Source organism: Amblyomma americanum, chromosome 6, assembly GCF_052857255.1.
Source record: "Amblyomma americanum isolate KBUSLIRL-KWMA chromosome 6, ASM5285725v1, whole genome shotgun sequence".
NCBI classification, from domain to species: domain Eukaryota; kingdom Metazoa; phylum Arthropoda; class Arachnida; order Ixodida; family Ixodidae; genus Amblyomma; species Amblyomma americanum.
Window position 1 is genome coordinate 14,749,364 of NC_135502.1, and position 23,030 is coordinate 14,772,393.

Here is a 23,030-nt window from a genome sequence, read left to right on the forward strand (position 1 = left end):
GACGCAATAAGCCTGCACGCATGCCGGCCTTCATAGACGAGCAGCACATGAGGCATTATCAAACAAACAAACAAACAAACAAACAAACAAACAAAAACAGTAACAATCGTACACCTGCTGCCTCGATGCTGTGCCAGCCATCTGAAGTCGACAAGCTGCAGCGCACTGTAGCGCCTCGCTATTGACGCGTAGTCTGCAACGCGAGCAGAACAGAAATGGTAGTTTTTAAAACCTTGCCGTTCTGAAAGGGCAGGAGAAGCAAAGAGGCTGGGCACTCTTTGCTGCATTTAAGCACTGAATGGGCTGGGCTGTGTCCATGGGTACTGTAACTGGGAGTGCAGACAGGAAGCATTCCAAACGACTATATGAACGCTTGATTGACTCATAGAATGATTGGATTGACTGGCTCAGACAGGGACTCTGGAACTTTTTTTTTTTTGAGTGAGGGAGAGGGGGGTGGTAAAACTTCGAGCTTATGTTATTTAGTTATTTAATGCTCATTTGAATGAAATTTTATATTTTCAATTTTCAAACGTTCAAAGGTTGATGCAAACTGTCACGTTGTGGTGACGACACTCCAGCAGTCAGGAAGACAAAGAAAAGGCTTCCAAAATAAACTTTAAGCGACTGACTCGCACCCACTAAGAACTGAATGACTCGGCAGCGGCGATAGCCACAAGCGTGCTCGGCGGTCATCGAACTGAATCCATGCAGTTCTTGGCCGCACTCAATTCAAAGCTGGCAAGGAACCTTCGAGATAAAGAACGAAAAGCAACTACAACAATCTGGTCGCATCGCGCATTACAAAACAAAACAATTAAGCCGCGTGCCAGCGGTTTTGAGAGCGAACGAACGGTGGAAAGATTCAGGGCAATATAAAGAGAACTGAAATAGGAAGCTTTATGGATGGGAATTAAACTTTACGCACGAGGAGTGATCAGTTGTATTTAAAAAGTTTGCGCATAATTTGTTTAAATTCTACTAATCATGATCAAGTACGCGGGTCAGACAGTCGACTTCTGTTGGGACATGGCTGGTTTAGGTTACTCATATACGAAATTGTAAATTTACAACTAACTATGAAGCCAAGTAGCTAAGCCCCACTGTGCTTTGCATTAAAAGGGTCCTGGAACTGAAGTGTTTCAATTGTCGAAAATACGACCCAAGGGCAAGCCACTGGAGACGGGCGGGGGGAGGGGGGGGGGGGGGGGGGGCGCTGCCCTCTCTGGAAAAATGGGGGGGGGGCACCGCCCCCCCCCTGCCGCCCCTGTTCCGGGGTCCCTGTGATTTTAATTACGTGACAATATTAATTAGCAATGCCATGACGCCGTGGTGGCTCAGTAATGGTGCTCGGCTGCTGACCCGAAAGACGCGGGTTCCATACCGGCTGCGGCGATCGGATTTCGATGGAGGCGAAATGCTAGATGCCCGTGTACTGTGCGATGTTCGTGCACGTTACAGAACCCCAGGTGGTCGAAATTATCCGCAGCCCTCCACTATGGCGCCCTTATAGGCTGAGCTGCTCTGGGACGTTAAACCCGATAAAATGAAAACAATTAGCAATGCCATATGGAGGGTCCCCAATGCTCCCTTAGTGCTCTTTAAGGTGTACTGACACTGCACAACACATATGGGTTCATTTTACGTTTTGCTTTCACTTAATAGCCGCCGCCACGTCGGGGATATAACCCGCGAAATCGTGCTACGCAGCCGAACGCTGCAGCCATGCACTTAGTTAATTCGGCAAGTTGTATTAACGCTCGGCAAAAAAAAATAAAAATCACAGCAGAGCAATCTGGTGGGTGAAATACGCCGAGTCGCAGCTGAATGCGGCAATATTTGCAATAACTGAGCTGTTCTTGAGTCCACGCAGGATTCAAATATCAGCCCGGAGGAATCTTAGCACCAGTGACAGTTTCAGACCGCCGATCGGCTTTACAATCTGCTGGGACTCCAATAGAAGCGAAACGTAGCAGGGGCAGCAGACGGTCGGGTTTGCAGAGCAAAGGGAATCTGCCACGATAGGGCTAACTGGAGATCAGTGGAAGATGTCTTTGTCCTGCATGGACGGAGCCGGCTAATGACGACGATGATGATACACACAAAGAACCAAAAAAAAAAACCGAAGAACATCTTGTTCACTTTACAGCTGAGAAAGGCCGGACCAGCTGTTCTGTTCAGCTGACTTCTGTGCTGACCGCTTGTATACATGGTTTGTGAGCTACAGAGGCGAGGTCGAGCCCGCGCTCAGCGAACACAGGTGGGAACACAGCACACGACGACGGAGCACAGAGTGCTCACAAACGCGATGCATACAGATCCCGCCCACTTGCACGGGCGAAGCACCTGCGCCGCGCTACCTGTCGGCGCCAAGGGCTCTGTTAACGAGTGCATACGCAGCAGTTATACAAAATTCTATTTCTGAGGAAAATGCCACCGCCGCGTGGCAGGGCAAGTGCGTATATTCTCTTCCAGCAACTTCTAACGAGGCGCTCTATACAGCTCAGCTAACAAAGCCAGCAGCGCTCTACGCGGTGCAACTACACAGTCACGCCTATACTTCGTAATTATGTGGCCTTTAGATAAGACGAAAACATCATGAGAGCGCTATCAAATTCTCGAACCCAACGAAAAAAACGTAATGGAAGAACACGTGACTGTCACCAATCGCAGTGAATACTTAACTTCGACTACGACTTCGGGCAGACAGCCCTGCAATCAGAATTCTCGGCCAGCTGCATGCATCTTTTTCGCAGAACTCAAATATACAGACTGTGCCGGCTCCGAAACAGAGGAGACTTGCTTGATATCGAGGATGGGGGAGACGGAAAAAAAATGATGCAATAAAGTGATTAAAGACTCTACTTGTAGAAATGCTTTCCATATCAGTCTGTCCCTCCTGACGCCAAGACAGCATGTGCGTTCCAGAGCCGAAGCTTCCTGCTACACAGGCCACAGGAAAGCTGGGGCCGTATTCCGAGTTTGTGATAATAAAAGGCGTCATAATCTGCCGCAGCGGCTACATCCCGCATCAGCACCCCGTGTAGCTCGTAACTTCACTTTCATCCCCACCTCTCCGAAGCGCCGTTGCGGCTCCGCGCGTGTCAACCGTTTGCGGGCGATGCAGAGCAGCAAAGTGCTTCGCCGCCTTCTATGTCGACCATACCCGCTTATGACGCAGGCTGCTTACACACGCGGTGGCCGCTACACGCAACTCACTCCGCCGCTAAGCGCACCGCACCTGGCTTCCCGCCGGCATTCGTTGCACACGCTCGACTAAAACTCTTTAGTAGAGAGTTTTAGTTTCACGTACGTAGAGGCTTCACGTACGTAGGGCTCTTACGGGTGACCAGTGCGCATGCGCAGAACGCAAAGGGTATGCGCGAGTCTCACGTACGTACGTGAGATTCGGATTTTTACGTTGCGGTCTTTGCGTTGCTTGCGTACGTAGCGTTGACAAACATGGCGGCGCCCTGTCCGCCGCTTCACAGTGATAACAGCTTCGTCTCTAATCCATCGAGGCGATATGGTGTTCTAAACTGCTGTATTCGCCATCGATTTGCCCATTCTTACCCTCGCATAACGTTTCAAGTGACAAATAGATCTTGTTTTTCAACTATAATTAAGGGCGATTCCCAGTTGTTAAGCCTAACGAAGCAGCGCTCCAACGCAGTTCACTGGCTTGGCTTTGACTCGTCTTGTCCTAGAGTGGCTACAGCAGTGTCTTCATTTGTCAGTAGATGGCGCTAGGAACAACGCGCGGCGTCTGTCGCGTACGTGCAACTAAAAGGGTTTGAAACGACATGCGCGTATGCTACGTAGACTTCTCAGGTTTGCGTACGTGAACTCTGTACGCACGTGAAACTAAAGCTCTCTACTAGCGCGTCCATGACGCCCGCGGCGCGCAACTCCACACTTCCGGGGTGCGCAGCTGAGCGTACACCGGACGAACGACACGCGAGTTCCGTCCAACGTACGACTAACAGCTCCCGCTGTAATGTGCGCAGAGCACTATCTGATCCAAATTCGGTTTCTGGCACAAACTTGTTACACGGCAACCGACAGCGGACAAACCATCCTTGGACGTTTTTCGCGAGGGATACACTGAGTTCTTTATACCTTTTACGAAACAAAAAAAAGGGACATACCTGTACACATTTTCTGGATGTTAGGAAATATAGAGGCCTCCAGAGATTAGACGCGTAAATTATAACCGATTAGATAGTTACCTTGATAGATAAGATGGAGCGTAAAAAATGCATCTATTCCAAATTATCCACCTTATCTGTCAAGATATCTAATCTTAGGTACCTAGACACAGTGGGTATCAGTGGCACTGGACAGGGTTAATTTACAGTCGGATAGAACTCAAGAACGCAACGGCGCATGTCCCCCAAAGGAAGCACTACAGCCAGTGTCGGCGACCGGCTCTCATGACGTCGCGATTAATCTCCTAGCGTGAAATCATGAGATGTGATCATGAATGGGATTAACCGCGACGTAATGGCAAATGGTGGACGTCATTGGCTGAAGGGCCTACTTTGAAGGGTATCTGCCGCTGCGTTCTTGTGTTGCATCCGACTTCATTAACGCGTCTTAGAACATGAGGACGGAAGTGCAGACTACGTTTAGGGCTGCGAACTAATAGGTGGCCTCGAGCGACTTTACTCCACCATATCCACACTTCGAGCAGTCCAGAGCAGTTCATGTGAATGGCACCAGTGGGGCATAATAAAACATGGAACCTATGATGAAAACGAATCACGACAACGAAATAACTAGAAGAATAAGCGTGGAGTGGAGCGCGTTTGGCAGGTCCTCTCACTTCATGAATGGCTGTTAATTTACCAACATCTCTTTAGAAAGTACATAACAGCTGCATCTTACCGGTACACTCATCTATGGGGCAGAAACATGGATGCTAACGAAAAGGGTTCCGCTTAAGTTAAGGACGTTGCAGCGAGCTATGAAAAGAAAAATGACAGATGTAACGTTAAGAGACAGGAAGAGGGCAGAGTTGGTCAGAAATCGAACACGGATTAAAGACCTCCTAGTCGAAATCAAGAAGAAATGGGCTTAGGCAGGGCATGCAGTGCGAAGGTAAGATAACCGCTGGTCATTAAGAGGAACGGACTGGATTCCAAGAGAAGGCAAAAGTAGCAGGGGGCGGCAGAAAAATAGTTGGGCGGATGAAATTAAGAAGTTTGAGGGGATAGGGTGGCCGTATGCAGCTGGCACAGGACAGGGTTAATTGGAGAGACATGGGAAAGGCCTTTGCAGTGGGCGTAGCCTTGACGTTTGCACGCTCAAAAAAGGCTTAATGAAAGGGCGCATCAGATAATGACCATAAATGAATACCGCGCGGTTCTAACCGCTCCACGTCTCGACCATTCCTGCGCTTTCTCATGTCATCGCAGCAAGCATAAATACGCGCGGCCTTCTTTGGGTCTGCTGTACTGACCACCACCGTCCGCAATGGCTAAAAAGGCGATTACGTAATCACCGTAATTGCTACTGTTTTGTGCAAACATACTGCTTTTTTCTCGCAAAGCACGTGGAAGTTTTTTTTTTTTTCGAGCGGCAATACGGTATGCAAGTACACACTTGGATACTTCCATAATGAAGCATATACGAGTCCATATGTATGTCGACACTGTGCAGAAACACGCCGATTAAGCTGTCCGTGGACAGTATTTTCTCTGCAGTCCCTCCATGCATAGTTTTCATAAAGCATAGGAAATAAAGAATTTCATATTTGCGGTTCAAGCGTAGTTTGTTTTCTACATTACTGATGCCCCCTCCCCCGTGCACTATACCCGTGGAAGTTTTCAACGGTATAGTTAATAAAATCTCGTTTAACATTGAGTTACTATACAGATTTCTATCACTTAGTACGTAGAAAAGAACGGCGCTACAGTACGGTAAGGGTATAGGCTAGTTGGTAAAGCATGTTTGACAAAGCGCGCAGTGAAGCGGACTTGTGAAGGTGCCTGTCGTTATCACAGGTCCGTTTCTTTCTACCCTTTATGCCAACGCTACGGTACGCTTTGCACACAAGTAATCTTTCCCTTTCATAAAGTGCTGTGGTTTCTAAGCAGGCAACTGCGTCAATTCCCCAAGGTTCCCGGGGAAAAAACCCAAAAGTTGCATGCAGTGAGCGACGCTGCAACCATTTACGTGTGTCGTGAAAGCACGCGCTGTTTCAGAGCGCTCCAGCAAGGCTAGAATGGTCTGCTGTATTGCCGCCCGACTTCTGGAAACACAGCTGTTTGGGGAATCGAAACACTGCGCAGGCACCCGTCTGACAAAGGCCACTCAACCGCTGATCTGCTCCAGCTTACCTCAGCGCGACGTTATCGGCCTCCGCATTGGAACCGCGTTTTCTAAAAAGCTTTGCGATCCGGTAATCTGGACTTGCGTGATTCCGGACACGCGCAGCATCAACACGTGCACGTCCTTGGCCTTGCCCGTACACCCTTGGGGCGTGCACGGCTTATGCCAAGTCCCTACACGGCGCACACCTGCGAAGCGACCACTACAGAGACGGCACTAGCTCGACAGTTCTGCAAGAGGCGTGCATCGCACGATGAGCGCGGCGAGCTTTGTGCGAGCGTGTGGAATAAGGGAGGCGATTGGGGGGGGGGGGGGGGGGGTTGTTGCACTAAAATGCACGCGATGACCTTTGCTGCTCAGCGGACTACTACTCGGTGGTGTTCTAGCTGCTTGATGCAGTGACTATGCGTGCACGCAAGAGCATCACCACAATTCAGCGCATGCCAACCTGCCTCTAGGGATTTGAGCACGCGTGACGGGGACCGAAACTCCAAATGAAGCCATGTACCCCGCAGACCGACGCCGGCACGCGCACGCCAGATCACTTCCGTTCCTCTGCGCTGATGAGAGGGCACAAATGGACGATCGCAAACGGACGGCTCCGAGAACAGCACAGACCCTTCGGGCTCTTCCCGCCCGAGTCTCTCTAGACGTCTGAACGTAAGACGCGCATGAAAAAGGAATAGTACACAATCATTATATGAGCGCAGAAAAACAAAACATTTGTCTTCGCAGCAGTGAACGCAAGCTCTAAAATGAACTTCCCAGTGAAAAGTGCAAGTTGACAAGATATATTTTTGTACGCACCTTGGAAAGTCTGGTAATAGACAAGTGGATTGGACAGAAAGAGCGCAAATACTCGAGCGACGGGTGTGCAAGGCAGATCTGCACAGAAAACACTCCATGCCACAGGAAGGTTCGAAAGCTCTGGAGCAGGGTTCGCCTCCGAAAGAGAGACCAGGGAGGTATACGCAGAAAGAGCGACATAATCCACACCAGGCATGCAGCAGAAGCCGCTCACCGAGAGGGGACAGCCGGCGGCGGCTTGGCTCGAGGCTTGAACGCTTCGAAGATGATGGGCGCCATGGCTGCGACGGGCAGGCCCACCATGCCGCTGCCGTGTCGTGGTACACTCATTTGCTGCCCGTCCGGTGTCCAGGGCGAACTTGCGCGCGCGCTGCTTGTTGTGGTCATGTGGGATGCGGTGAACGAAAAAGGGTGATACCACGTGACCCGAATAAAAAGAAGAGTAAAAGCGTGGCGCGACGAAGAAAAAAAAAAAGAGAAAGTCCCGTCCTATCAGAGGCAGGTCGCCAGTACAAGTTGCCTTGTTTACCCAGCCTCCGAGACAACAGCCGCGCGCGCGCGCATATCGAAGTGTTCGGAGCGCGGGTCTTCGACGCACGCGACTGGGCACAGTCTCTGAAAGGGAAACAAAAGGCTTTTGTCTGGCGGCGGGACGACGCTATCGCCGGCGCCGACGCGCACCTTCGCGGCGGCGACAGCGCGGCAATTAGCCAGCTACGGAAGTTTACCCACGCCCAGCTCGCACTCGCCGCTGCTGTCTAACGGTGCACACGCCGTGCTCCTCCTCCAGCGTCGGCTACCGCTCAGCGCCGCAGCAGCACTCGTGGCGCTGCCGTCGCAGAAACAATGCTTTCGATGAGCTAAGCGTATGCAGCCGCCAAGCGGCTTAGACCTTGTAGCACGAATGCGAGATAAATGGACACAGCAAAAAGGTCGAAACATTGGAACAAGCAGTGCGAAGGTGACGACCGCGGTATGCGGAACAGCTGCAAGCATATCTTTCTTAACGATCGAACAACGACAGCTGCTGCGCCAACCACGGGCGCTGTTCCACATCCAGCTGGCGCTTGTAAAAGACCGTCGATCCTTCCATGTACCCAGAAGAACTTGGGCGACTTCACGAACAAACCCGAACAAAGCTAAGCATGCGCCAGGACTGCGCAACCATTCTCAAACTTCTATAGCGTACTAAGCGTGTTAGGGCGGCTGGCCGACCGCGCTAACTTTAGTGCGCTTCCGGATAGTCAGCGGAGAAACTAGTCAAATTGTACATGCAGGATGGCACGTTTCACCAAAAAAGCGCGAAGGACGAACGGAATCGAGAGTTTTTAAACGTGTGCACTGCGTTCAACGCTTTCGAGGTCAAATACGACCACAGATCGATGATGCTCTACTATTATGCCTTCGCAACACGACAGCGACTGAGTCTCCTGCTAAGCGCCCGCAAAAAAAAAAAAATCTGTCGAAGTCGAAAGGCAGCGTGTCTTGAAAACTGCATAAGGAAGCAATAGTCTAGCAGAGTGGTGCAGGCCCTGTCAGGTTCAGCATGTCCCCGCTGCAAAATAAGGAGAGCTGTAGGGCAAACACAAGCCGAGCAATTCATGCAATGGCTTGCGTACTTGCCGTATAAGCCAGATGGGACGCATGCTTTTAATATGGAGGATAACACGAGAGATGAGGCGACGCACTATGAATAGCCGATGAGCTGCACTTGATACCAGCCAGCACGAGTTCACCTGATCGAGCCGTTAAAACAACGTGTTTACCGACGCACGACATGCGCGCGCCGATCGATGAATTTCCGATAAAAGCCATCGCCACATTTTGCCCCGTAAAAGCATGCACAATATCAATAGCACAATGCTGGTCGGAGTGCATGCTGACCCACTTAACAGAAAAGAGGTGACATGCGCACACAAGCTGAGCACATTCGAAACAGCAGTGACAGTCGACTAAAGGATGGCCGGGGAAGGGGCCTCGGATAAACGCAATATATCGCCTCCTACAGACCGCGCAGCTCCACAGGCGATAGAGGCTAGCAACTGCTAGCCTCCAGCAACCGCTAGTACATGGGAGAGACTCGCACGTGAACGTATGAGTCTGTCCCCTACGCGCCGTTCCCTATACCTGACACGCCTTCTCACCCGTCTACACGTGCACGCACATATGCACAGAGAAAACGCTGTTGACGTCGCCGATACACAGAAGTATGCGGAAGGCGTCAGCTGCCGCGCAGAACAAAGCGGGGGCGCCCGTAATGGGGCGGCAAAAAAGAACGCTTCGCCATTACGACGCGTGTGGCCGAGTTAGAGATCGGCTCTGGTTGTTTTCCAGCAGCAGCCAGTGCGAGATTAGGCCGAGGCAGCATGGGCCATCTCCTGGCCGATAAGACCTCCGTATCAGCTTTGTAACTGCCTGATGAACGTCGACAGCGTCTTGAAGAAAGTGGGCATTTGCGCTCTTTTATGCCCAATGGGCCAGGGCGGCCAGCTTCGGCTAGGCAGAAGCATACGCCGAAACACAGCCCTACAGCTGCAAAGAAATGATTTGTAGCCGTATGGCTGCGCTTGGGTGGATGCCAATGAGTAACTACTCCCTTATTACAAATCTACGCCGCCTTGGGGGATTCCCCTAAAACACCGGACCAAGTCCAAGTCATTACAAGCCACAACTAGAAAATTAAGCGCTGCCACAACAGACAGCAGTCCGTGCTCATGGTCGGACGTTGAACTTATACAACCAGCGCGTCGCCGCAGAGCAATTAAGAGTGATCCACGTTCTTCTGGCTTGGCTGCCGACAGGAACCCCAGGACAATTAAGACTCAATGCCCGCGCGGAAGTTCGATAAGGGCCGCCTCCAAGGTCCAGGAAGAGGACTTCCGGCAGTGGATTCACAAAGAGGTCACGAACCTCTGCGATGACGTCGGTCGACGAGACGACATCAAAATGTCCGCAAGTTCAGAGGCAGAATGTCACGCACGGCGTACCAGGAGCCGCATCGCGTACTGCGTAAGCGACTGCAGAGTCTCGTATTTGCAGGCTACCTGGAAAGGCACCGATTCTCATAGCACACACGGGGATCCCGGATAGTGTGCCTTTCAGTTCATCGCTCCAGATTGTGAACGTGACAGTATTCGGAACGGAAAAGAATAAAGGGAGCCGTGAACTGCATGGAAGTCCACAGCTATATCTGTTCACATCCTGGATCCTATGTCTGTATTTTTTCCCTATTCGTTCTCCCTTCACTGTCCTCTCCCTGTCCTTTTACTCACGCTATAGTCGCGGCTCAGGTGCTCCCGGTATCAATGGAAGATGCCGCGGCTAGCAATATCTTTTTGCTTCAGTTTTTATTTTATTAGGTAAACCACCATTACTACAACTACTACTGCTGCTGCTACTGTTACTACTACTACTGCTAATAATAATAATAATAATAATAATAATAATAATAATAATAACAATAATAATAATAATAATAATAATAATAATAATCCTATCTTTGGCCGTTCGGAAAGTAGCGGAAATGATGACATCTTACTGACACCTAAGCAGTGGCGGTTCTGCGATTGTGCCCCATGGCCCCAACATGCGATTATTCTCTCCAGGACCATGTGAGTTTTTTGCATGGCGCAGAGAACGATCGCCAAACAGAACACAACATTTTGCAGAAATGCTTCTGCTGGTGGCAGAGATAATGCAGCAGACTTTGCCCTCACAAAAGTGAAACCTCGGCGTGTTCCCCATTCATGAGCGCCATAAACAAAATTTCTACCACGTTGACCTGAGCAGACCACGGCGCATGGTGCAAGGAGAACAAGGCACCTTTGGGGGGGGGATATTTAGTGATGGTCAAAAAACACAAACGAATCGTTCTTAGCAGAACAAGTATATAGCCCAAGTTCGGACCGGTGTCTGTTCATTAAAGAGGAGACAGACGTATGAAAATTATTTTCCTGTTGGAGGTATACGCAGTAATTCTGAAAACAACGGCTTCTAGCCGCAAAAGATAAAGAAAGAAAAAGCGAAGGAGCCTATACGAACCGTCTACCCCACAAGCCCATTTAGTTTTCCTTTCTGAGCAAACAGTCGAGCAAATATTGGCTTCGGTGACAATATCTCAGCACGAACAGGACAGGTGGCTTTTTGTGTGTGCATGCGGCGGTTGGCCACACAGGATAAAGAACCGGCAACGTCTGGATTTGTTCCTGTAAGCCACGGAGGTTACCGACCTGCGGCAGCGCCCCCAGAACACTGTCCAGAGCTGCGCCGAGAAGTCGCGTATACCTCATTCAACTTCGGCCAGTGACTACACGTGGCACGCGTAAAAGCAGCGCCGAACTTGCGCGTTACCCCACGCACCTGCCTGTTTTCGAGAGCGCGTTGTTTGCGAAGCGAACTGCGCAATGCCGACGGCCCTCCCGCAGCGAATTTCCAATCACATGCGCGCCACATGGCTTTCAATGCGCTCAAACAGTAGAACACATTCGTCCATCTGTTTAACAAAGAACACCAAGACAGATTATTAGAAAAGGGATCATCGAGCTTGCCGTGGAGAGCTAAATTTCTATGGCTCCGGGATGCTATAAACAAGTTACTAATACTAAAGAGTAAACCACTGAAGTTTAGTAAAAAATACAAACAAGGAAACACCTGCATACACAGAAGCCACGTATACGAGATGCAGCAACTAGGCCTTGATGTTCATTACAATGTCGGACGTATGTGTAGAGCATGCGCGTCTTTATAGCCGGGGTGACGTTATGTACTTCTAAAACAATGATAAGTAGAAAGGTACAAGTTTGAATTGGGCACCTTGAGTAATGCAGCATCATTGCGACACGTCACCAGCGGACGTTGTTACGTTAGCACTCACCTTCCTGCACATCTCATGCGCTCTGTTCTGGTTTTGTGCCGAGAAAAGCAGATTTCTCGCGCTGTATACGGCTTAAGGGAATTACTTTTTCTTCTTTCCACAAACTGATATGGCATCATTTTCTCCGCGGCAACGATCTCGCCATTGTGGCAATTAAAAAGTTAATTTGTAAAATTTGCAAAATCATCTCGCCGGCTGGCACTTCTTAGAAATAGAAATAACTGAGATTCGCCGCAGTTGACAGTTTGCCCATGAAAAGATTTTTTTTTCCTACCAACCTATTCCTAAGCATTTCTGAAAGTGTTCACTGAAACACCCGGGCACATATGCGCAACGTCGACGTCTCCCCCTTTTCGTGTAAGACGCACGGGTAAAATGCAGCCGTGAATTGCAAAGCCTATAGCGTGTACATGTTCTTTTATTGAGCTACGCCCCAATCTCGAAGGACGGGCGCTGAGCATATGCTGCTGAAATGCCCCCCACCCCCCCCCCCCCTTTTTCGCCGAGCTGAAAGATCCAAAAAATAAAAACATCCGCGATTTCTTAGTGCTGCTCATAGTCCACTACGTCGGGGACGTACCGGAATACTCCAGCACTTTCGACTCGGTCTAAACAGAAGAAGCAGCATGATCAACAGCGTCTTCTTGTATGGAAACAAAAAGATCTCATCGATATGCGCAGTATACACAAGTCGTTGACGAGACACATTGCCAGGGTGCTCGCGAGAGAAGCCCTGGAAGAAACCGTTCGCCGAGGTGGTTTGCATAGCGTTGTTTTCTGCACGGCAGATAATGAAAACACAGTATCGAATGGCCAGACAGCTTCAAGGGGCTCCCACAATTCCCTTCACCGCAATCTCTGGGCTACCTTGCAGAGTCGCAAACAATGGCGTAAGATTAGCCCCAAGAACCACGTGGGGGTCAGTACAACAGCTCCCAGTGCAAACAAAGACGGTAAGACCGCATGCGGCACCTGCTTGTTCGTCGTGTGTTTACCGGCGATGGATACGGAAGAATAACACCTTTTCGCCACTATCGAGGCGGTCTGTTTCTGGCTGGAGGGAAGAGTGTGCGAGCGCTCTGTGCCTTGACCGTCTCCACGCAGTTATACGAGCAGGCGCCTCCCACAGTCCAACGTCGAGCACAGCTGAGGCCTTCGACCTGTCTGCAAAAAGGTCTCCAGAAGGCGTTGGCCGCACACCAAAGCCTCTTAGAGACAACTGCGGTCTATTTCTTCATTCAAAAAAAATAAAGAGAGAGAGAGAGACAATGCTCGCTTTAAATGCCTAAGGTACACCCTTCCGTCGGGTGTAGCACGTATTATGTTGTTACAGCTCGCGAGCAATTTCAAGTGGAAATAAAAACGTCACACCGGAATGCGAATTGCGCCAAGTCGGCGAATGGAGGAGCAGTTTCAAGTGACGTTAAACATAATGTAGACATACAGACTGCCTAAGTCGGATACAGCTCAAGGACGAAATAGCAAATGCGCTTCAAAGGACGCTCCCTCCAGCCAGTCGTCGACCAATTGCCACAATGGCAAGGACACCTGGTAGCGGCCGTTGCAGGTGAAAGGAGGTTGATTGCGGCGTCACGAGAGTAGATCGGCCCGTTGGCTGGAAGGTCTCCTTTGAGCGGCATTTGCCGGTTCGTTCTTGAGCTGCATCCGACTGTTACGCTTAATATCTGGAGCTCGGACAAGGAGTACCTCTGTCGCAAGGCCACCGGGTGGAGCACTAACCTTTTTAAGCGAACGTTCTATCACGGGCATGCATACCCGTGCAAATTTTTACCGCTATTTCGTCTCGCGATAATGCCACCTTGTGCCATAAAAAAAGAAAGTGCGGCTCATATTATAAATCGGTTTTAGCAGCGTACTACCATGCTAAGCAGAATTTTATCGCCATTCACTTGCCACCTTTGTGTGAGTAATCCCCAAACTGCATTTACAAACGTTTGTTAAGATCTCCTATGCTTGCGCGAAGCGGTCATCCAGCCTAGAAGTTCTCGTGCAGACTCGCCAAAACTGCCTATCGCCGATCGACCTCAAGACTGGCACCGACCGAGTCGCAAGTCTAACGGCGCCAACGAGTTTCCGAGTAGCTCACGCTTATGGCGGGAAAATGAACTCCAGTGCTTAACTACTTGCAACGAGCGCGAGTTCGGACATGTCTACCGTCAAATCTACCGTCAATACTTGCCTTAAGTCTAGCTCACTGACCATCCAGCAACACTATACGACCCATATGAGACCGACCGCACCACGCCACGCGGCGCGCGAAAATGCTACGACATGCCGAGCTTATCTGCCCGCGAGCTATAATGCAACGCAAACACCCAAGGAGAACCCTAGGCTTGACACCGCCCCAGGAGCGGCGGATGGCACGGCAAGTGGCACGGCGCGATATCGCATTCCATTGTGTTATGAAACCCTACAGAGTTCCAACCCTCTTCCGTTCCGGTGTCCCATCCTTTTCCGAGCATTTAGGCCACATTCCGGCAAAGACGCGCCAAGTACGCGAGCTTCTGTCCTTTAGACACGACGTTGAAAGTCCCCTTTCGGGCGCTACTAAAAATACAGCGAGTTAAGTGGGATTATCGAGTGCAAATGAGCGGCCACCAGTAGCGGCGCCTGATTTCGACCTGGCCACAGAGATAACGCAAGCTGTCGATAGAGGTCTTGCCGGTTCTGTACCCCCTAAGTGTTGGCTTCGAAATATATGCTGCACCGTAATCAATACATACATGCAGATAGGTGTCGATAACCGCGCAAAACACAGTCGCCTTGCTCCAAGGGGGCGGTGCTGCCCCGTTCGTGAGACCCTTGGAGCCGGACACGGGCGAACGTTCTTTTATCCTAGAGATACACGTATACCTCCCTCTTAAAACTAATGACATTCAAATAAATCAGCCCTTATCCTGTAGCGACTGAAGGAGGACGTCACGGGGTGTGCAGTTACCTAATGCGTGGCGTTTGCGGGCTGTCTCTTTTTCTTTGAAGAGACGAGGCACTCGAACGGTGGACATCTTGACGAAGGCCACTTCCATTATTGGATGGCCTTTCTATCTACGGGACTTCTGAGAATCCTGAGTGCGGGCCAATGAGCTCCAGTATCGCATCGAGCCTTGAGCAGAGCGGGCAGCGCAGATAAATATCCCTGGCTGTAATTCTAGCTGGCGGCAGCCATGCTAGAAAAAACCACGACATTCGCGGCCCGGTCAAGAAGGCAGAAGGAGAACCGAGATTCACGGGAGGCTTTCGCGAATTATAACCAGCACAATGGGAGGCCCCCCGTGTCGCGATGAACTTAGCGACAAGAGAGGCGTGTCGCTATAACACATTCGAACCTCGCTATAACAAAACGGTTTATAGCAAAATAATGAATATAACGAGTGAATAGATATTCCCCTTGGAAATTCCCATTGAAGACCATATGCATGTGATATCTCGTTCTTACGGGGCAAAATTTTATTACAAACGGACATAACGAATAGTAAAATAACCCCACTAGTCATTTCGGATTGAGTATACCGATGTGTAAGCTATTCGGTGCGGCAAGTTGAAATGACCGCGCATAACCCGCAATACAAATCACTGATCAAAAAATGTGCGCAAAACTTTGCCCGCATGGAGAGTTACTCCGCACGATTCATCGGCGTCCGCGCGACAAGATTTTAACGCCGGCGTCCCGTATTGGTAGAAACTTGGGTGTATACGCGCGCCCCGCTGCGTCCCGACAGAGTTGGAACTTCGCATGGCCTTCGTGGATCTTCCTGAGACCGCATTGCAGCGAGCGACCAACTGGGAGCGTGCCGTGCTTCTCAGGAACCGTGTGCAGCGTGGTCAGCGTGGACGCGCAGCGTTCCATGGCCGTTCGGCCGTGCGTTCGGCGAGTTCGGCGCGGTTATCGACGTATACCGCTGGTTTCGCGAAAGCCAAACTGAGTGACATAAGACGAATGCGCAAAACGATTCCCGTTCGCCAAACGGCAGTAATGACAGGACGACTTAAAAGAACGTCTTGCTGGGCAAGTCCCGTCTTTATGCCTTGTGTCTGTTTTCACGCCCGTAACCGAAGATGACAGGACCACTGATAGCCTTCAGTCTGGCGTTTCCATTTTCCACCACATGACGATGCTGTCGTGCGGTGAAGATATAATGGCGCTGTTGTGACCCGCGTGCTCATGCGCCATGAGCGGATGACAGCCAAAACGGGTAGTCGCGATGGGTTTGCCGCCCCGCGCCCATTTTTACAGCGTTTGTATCGGCTGCAGTGCCAAGAAAGCGGAGCTAAATATTGAAAATATGCCCTTCTGTCCTCTACGTCCGTATCGGCTTCAGTGCCAAGAAAGCGGGGCTAAATATTGGGAGCATGCCTTTCTGTCCTCTATTGTCCTCATTCCCTCTAGACCCGTTTTCTAAGCGTTGAAGCCAATGCGGTAGGCGGAAGAAACGGGTGCGCGTTGGCAAGGCTGATGTATTCGGTTGGCGCACCCATTTTAGGCCGCATCGGGGGCGCTCGCTGCGTGTGTCTAAGGCAGCCTTGGAGGATTATTGTTGTAGAGGGCGCAGCGAGCACCCGTTTTGATTGGTTTAGGATGCAGCGTCACATTTGGTCATTCAAGAACGCTAGGTACAACGGGGTTGAGCACATCTTGGTGGGAAACTAAACACCAGTTATGTTTGCATTGGCCTGCATGGTGCTATATATGTAAGCCCGTTATCATGCAACAGCTGGGGCAACGCTCCCATACGGGTATAATGAAGAAATAGCGGTTGCATAGGGGAATGTTTTCATTTTTTCTTAATTTGTAGTGCCAATCAATGGGAGAATAACGATTCTCCCATTGATTGGCACTACAAATTAAAAAAAAAGGGAACGTTCCCCTATGCACCTTGGTTTCCGTGACTGTTGGCTTCCTCCTTCTTCAGTTTGTCAAACGGGCCCCTCATTTACTTTACCTTGTCTGCTAATAGCTTAACGAGGGTCTCGGTTCTGGCAGTCTTGTTGCCACAGGTTGCTGAAGAGGGCTCTCGCACAGTTTCCGCCCTCGCCGTTAGATGACGTTCCACGTCACACTCGCGGTATTACAGGACGTGCTACGTCCACCGCAATGGACGAGGGTGGCGCTGGTGAACACTCTCAAGGTTCGCGTACACCAAATAAACATAAATACCCACGAGAGCAGCAGATTGGACAGCCGTCGCCGTAGCTCAGTTGGTAAGAGCACCGGACGCGATATTCGGAGGTCGTGGGTTCGGATCCCACCGGCGGCATGGTTTTTTCTGCTGCTTTATAAGTAATTTTCTTTAATCGATTTATTAATTTAAGTAATATTATCCCACTGATGAGCACAACACATTAAAAAAAAATAACTTTCCCCTATGCACCTTGGTTTCGGTGATTGTTGGCTCCCTTCTTCAGTTTGTCAAACGGGCCCCTCATTTCCTTTACCTTGTCTGCTAATAGCTTAACGAGGGTCTCGGTTCTGGCAGTCTTGATGCCACAGGTTGCTTAAGGGGGCTCTCGCACAGTTTCCGCCCTCGCCGTTAGATGACGTTCCACGTCACGCTCGCGGTATTACAGGACGTGCTACGTCCACCGCTATGGACGAGGGTGGCGCTGGTGAACGCTCTCAAGGTTCGCGTACACCAAATAAACATAAATACCCACGAGAGCAGCAGATTGGACAGCCGTCGCCGTAGCTCAGTTGGTAAGAGCACCGGACGCGATATTCGGAGGTCGTGGGTTCGGATCCCGCCGGCGGCATGGTTGTTTTTTCTGCTGCTTTATAAGTAATTTTCTTTAATCGATTTATTAATTTAAGTAATATTATCCCACTGATAAGCACAACACATTAAAAAATAACGTTCCCCTATGCACCTTGGTTTCGGTGATTGTTGGCTCCCTTCTTCAGTTTGTCAAACGGGCCCCTTATTTACTCGCGCAAGTCGATCGGCTGAAATCCCTCCTATAGCATGAGGGGACTTGGACGTTCCTCCATCTGCTGGTATCGAAGCCACAGGGTTGCGACTCGGTCGCAAGGCAGCGCTGAAATAAATCTGTTTCAGAGCTCACACATCCCGGAAAGTTTTGCTGCCGAGTGTACATGGGCGCGCTCTCGAAAATATGGACCCTCCAGACACATGGTGAGTGTGAACGTGGGAGCGAGTTAAATAAAAGGTCCCTTTTTCGCCACTGGGGAATGACAAAAGGTCTCGGAGTTTCCAGGCTATACAATGATTCATGATCTTTTTTTCTTGCACTGACGTCAGCAAGCTTTTGTTTTAAGATATGAATGCGCTGTGCTGCCCGCTGTCCCTCGGCGACAGCCACACACATGGCCGATTCGCGCAGGAGCCGCGGTCCATCGATCTGTATAGCACTGTATCATCCGCGTGGTTTCAAAGCCTCCGAATGGGTAAACTGATGCTGGCCAATTGCGAAGCGACGGAACTATGGTCCGTTCAGAGTTCGACACCTCGCGTAAACTGGGCTTCAAAGGCGGAGCAAGCCTTCGGGTCTCGCGCATAAGGAAAAAATGTTCTAATTATGTTTTGCATCCCCTAAAGTTCGCACAACACACCAGGGGCGAAAGCATCGGCAAGCGGCGCACTACGCCGCCCCGTTCGCCCGCGAAGGCGGAAGAGGGAAAACAAACAACACAAACTCGGCGCAGCTGCCGGACAGCTGACGACACGCGCCGTCGACGCCCGACAGCGACAGGCGTGTGACAGCGCTCCGCGTACGCCACTTTTCCCCGTATGACGAGCTGTGGGACGTTTCGGAAATTTCACTGCACCCCACCCGCCAGAGTGGCGCACTCCAAAGCCCGCACCCATCACGGGTGGCAGGCAGCACAGGCGGGCCTCCAGAAGTGTCCCGACGTACACGAGGCAGACCAGCCGGAGAGGGAGGGGGATGTCAGCGAGAGAGAGAGAGAGAGAGATGTGGTCGGGAGGATAGCCAGCGGATATCAGCGGCACACATGAAGGAAACACCAGGGCCCGCATTTTGGGACGGCAAACTTCCCAATTCCTTTTACGCCTTCTTGCCATTGGCCGGTACCGCATTTTACCGACACCGACAGGTGACACTGCTCGCTAAAATCACCAATTTCACTACGGGCGGCATTTAACAGCGGCGGAGAAACGCAAGATTGAATAGCGGAAATAACTGCAACAAAATACGGCGCCAAGAGGCAGTATACACAGTCGGCACGCCACCGTCCACCCTTACATCACCTAGGCTTTTTTTTTTTCTTTTTTTAAGCGCTACCAAGGGTTTGAAACAATACGACATTCCGGGAATACGAGCGCGTGTTGTTATTCAGTTCCTACTCGTTTCGAAACTTTGGTACTTCGCTTTTCCCAGCACTCGCAGGTGGCCGAATACTCCGTCGTAAGACGACACCAAAACCCGAGGTTAAGAGCTAGCTGCGTTTGCATCACTATAGCGTGTTGTTCACAGCTGGAGAATTAAACTTATATTTTCCGCTTTCTTCCTCTATTACATAGGAGCATAATCGACCAAACTTTCAGCAGTAGAGTGCAGCTGCTTCATTATAAACAAACTTTGTCGTCACTATACGACAAAAAAAAAACTGATGAGGTCATTTCGCGCTCGGCCGCTGGCGTATACCGCATGCCTCATGCGCTCGCACGCTGCAGCATGTTCGCTGGCATGCAGCCAAAATGGTGCGCTTCAATTTCTTTCCACGTGCGAACAGCGATACGTGTTTCCAACGGTGTAAGCCCTGCATATACAGACTAATCTGAAATTTTTGCCTTAGTCGTAAAGAGTAACCGCCAATGTCATTCTTTCGCAACTACTTGAGGAAACAAGATTACGTGCCAAATTCAATTCGAAGACACTCTTCTCCGTACATTTGTTTTCGTATTACGCCCTTTTCCTTTTCGCAATTCACCTCAATAGTCTGTGCCCTTGTAATGGCGCAACAGAAGATATTTAAAACGCTGCCAGTGCGTTTTGCTAAGTGTCCCCTGGTTCCCGTGACAGTACTACCTGCACCTGTCGATCGATCGCATCCGTGTTCAGCGCTTTATCCTCGTACTGGATTGAGTGACAAATTGTGACAGCGTTGTGCGTGTGTGTGTTATGCCTTTTCCCCTTCTCTCTTCCTCCTTTTAGCCCCCTAATCCCTCTTCCCCAGTGCAGGGTAGCCAACCGGAACCCCTTTCTGGTTAACATCCCTGTCTTTCCCTCCTCCTCTTTATCTATCTATCTATCCTCGTCTTCCACCGATGGCCTGTGACGCCACTATTGGGGCAAATTTGTGCAACGTCGTGAAACCGACTTAACTATTATCAAACACTACAACAAAGTGGGTTTAATATCACTATCGTAAGTGTAATTTTTTTTCGCACTACTAAGCTTGAGGACGTCACGTGATGCTCTCGTTTTTGGTTTACAGCGACAGGGTGGGTGGCATCGGTGTCGTAGTAGTACGTCGTACTCGGTAACTGCCGCCACCTATCGGCCGATAAGAGCCTTATCCGTACTGGACCGCGGATCGCACTCTCGACGATATGTCCTCTGGGGTTTGTGTGGTTCAGGTGAGACGGTAGGAGCGACCGCTCCCACTGCTTCGCCCTGGAAGAGGGTGAAAATGCTGGAAGCATTTGTCCTTCCTCCTTCCTCGTTAAGAGGCATTCAGACAGACAGTAAGCGCAGGACGCACGTTCTAGTGAAAGGACACCACGTGTGCAGCACAAGCGAGCACAAGACAGCGGTAGGATATTTACATGCCAACAACTGCTTATTATTTACCCTTTGTAAGTCTTACCTGTGTGTTTGAGACGCACAAGCAGTTCCAATATGAAAGCGGAAGGTCAGCTCGAACGCAACGAATTGTGTTGTCACTTCAGCAATGAAACTGGAAATGCCTCGTGGGAACTATCCATACTGAGAAAAAATAGTTCGAACAGAGAAAAAAAGTGCGCTTTTCCCCCTCACCTAAGTAGTAATAATTTTATATGAGTGCGGATAACGAGCTTCTTTACATGCTGGAGCTAACTAAAGACAGTGTCTGCTTCTCCTGTAACCTTTATTCTCTTGTTGTCTCCCTTTTTTTTTCCTTCTGACAATCTTTCTACTCTAGGCCATTTATTTCCTATGATGTGACCGCCTTCAATGTAGCAGTTTCTACGGCAGGCACCTCCCATTTTCCTTCTTTACCAAATAAACCCCTATTACCTACGGGGCAGAAACGTGGAGGCTAACGAAAAGGATTCACCCTAAGTTAAGGGCAACGCAGCGAACTATCGAAAAGAAAATGATAGCTGTAACGTTAAGAGACCGGAAAAGGGCAGAGTGGGTGAGGGAACAAACGCGAGAAAGAAATGGGTTTGGGTAGGGCATGTAAAGCGAAGGTCGTCAAGAGTAACGGACTGGACACTAAGAGAAGGCAAGCGCAGCAGGGGGCGGCAGAAAGTTAGGTGGGCGGATAAAGATTAAGAAGTTTGCGGAGATAGGGTGGCCGCAGCTGGTACAAGAACGGGTTAATTGGGGAGATATGGGAGATGGATTTGCCCTGCAGTGGGCGTAGCCAAGTTGATGATGATGACGATGACGACGACCGTCCCCGGCACCACGGAAGCCGCAAACGCGCACGAACCGAGCACACCACGCGCCTTCAATGCCTACACATGCGCCAGTTACGTGCGGGGTCGCCCCGCTTAGTCTGGAGAGAACGGCGAAAAACTAAGTCAGTCACGTGCTCGCTGCACAAAATTTTTGCTGTTATCACGCGAATAGGCAGCCCGCGCGCGGGGCCTGGACACTGAACGTGGCAGCAAGAGATCGATAACCTACGCGGTGTGCGCGGCAATGTTTGCTGCTTCGCCTTTGTCGTTGCCGTAAAAGCGGTAAACATCTGGCCGCCAGAAGGGCTCGAGTGGCCGCAACAGGAAGGTGCTGTAGAAACAAGCCGCTACTGCGCACCGCACGGTCACGCGGTGAGGAAATTTTTGAGCCTCTTGCAATTGGCAATTGCAGCCGCGTCCAAAGCACACACTAAATTGACGCAGTGTATCCTTGTATAAATGTTTCGCCGTTATTTATTTTTTCTTCTTTCCACAACGACACCTGCCTTAGGGAGGAAAGACACCAGAGCCTCTAAATACCTATCAGGATGTACGAAGCGCCCAAATGAAGTCCGACACAACTTTGTTTTTTTTTTTACCTGGTCTCTTGACCAAAGGCACGGTTTGACAAAAACAATAAGAATGCGCGCAACAGAACATTCCAAGACGTTCTTTAATTTCAGACCACGTCCCTGTGGGCACTTGCACGCTGACCACTTCAGTCGCGCAATCAACGCTTACTTGCTGACTGCGCACATTTGCAACTGTCCTATCCAGGCTGCCGCGACCGCGGAAGAAGCGTGCTGGCGGCGGGGAAGGGCCGTCAGCCCTCGTCGCGTTCGAGCACAACATAAGTGACGTCAACCTACATGTGCCATCCTCTGGATGATAATAAGAAAAAGATAGCATGAGAAGCGGTAAGGAAGGCTGGTTACTTTTCGCAAAAACAGTACATATGCACTGCATGCTTGCCGTATTTACTCGCGTAAAGAACCCGCTCTTTCTCCCCCAAACAATGTTTCGAAATGTAGCCGATGCGTTAATTACGCGCAGTGAAATATTCAGAAAAATGGCACAAAACCTAAGCTAGTGGGCTAAATACTCCATTAGGAGCGACTAAAATTCTAAATAAAATAAAAGACACTCTTCAGCACGGTTTCCGCGCTCGAGAGCATAGAGAACAAGTGTTATCTTATTCCCGCACGTAAAACTCGCGTAGCGGTCTATTCTCTCCAGAAAGCTCCACTAGAGTTTACTATAGCGCAACCTAACACCTTCAGGGAAAAGCCCAACCGCAGCAAGTCGCTACAATTATTAATATGACAGCTTAAACAGAGAATCTCTTGGTTACCTGGCGTGGTCTCTAAAAAATAATAATAATAATAATAATAATAATAATATAATAATAATAA

The 23,030-nt window shown here is 50.1% G+C and overlaps 1 protein-coding gene across 8 annotated transcripts in view; it reads right to left on the reverse strand.

The window, feature by feature from the left end:
• Positions 1–23,030, reverse strand: part of GramD1B (GRAM domain containing 1B) — a 111,963-nt gene that overhangs the window by 54,983 nt on the left and 33,950 nt on the right. For 4 of the 8 annotated variants that reach the window (XM_077668599.1, XM_077668597.1, XM_077668594.1 and 1 more), the window contains exon 1: positions 7,355–7,910. The exons of 3 other annotated variants lie outside the window; for them this stretch is intronic. In XM_077668599.1, coding sequence (XP_077524725.1) covers positions 7,355–7,527 — 173 coding nt within the window. In that variant the 5' untranslated portion in view covers positions 7,528–7,910. Of the gene's footprint in view, positions 1–7,354; positions 9,444–23,030 lie in introns of those variants that run through there. One more of the 8 variants, XM_077668592.1, reaches the window with a different exon arrangement.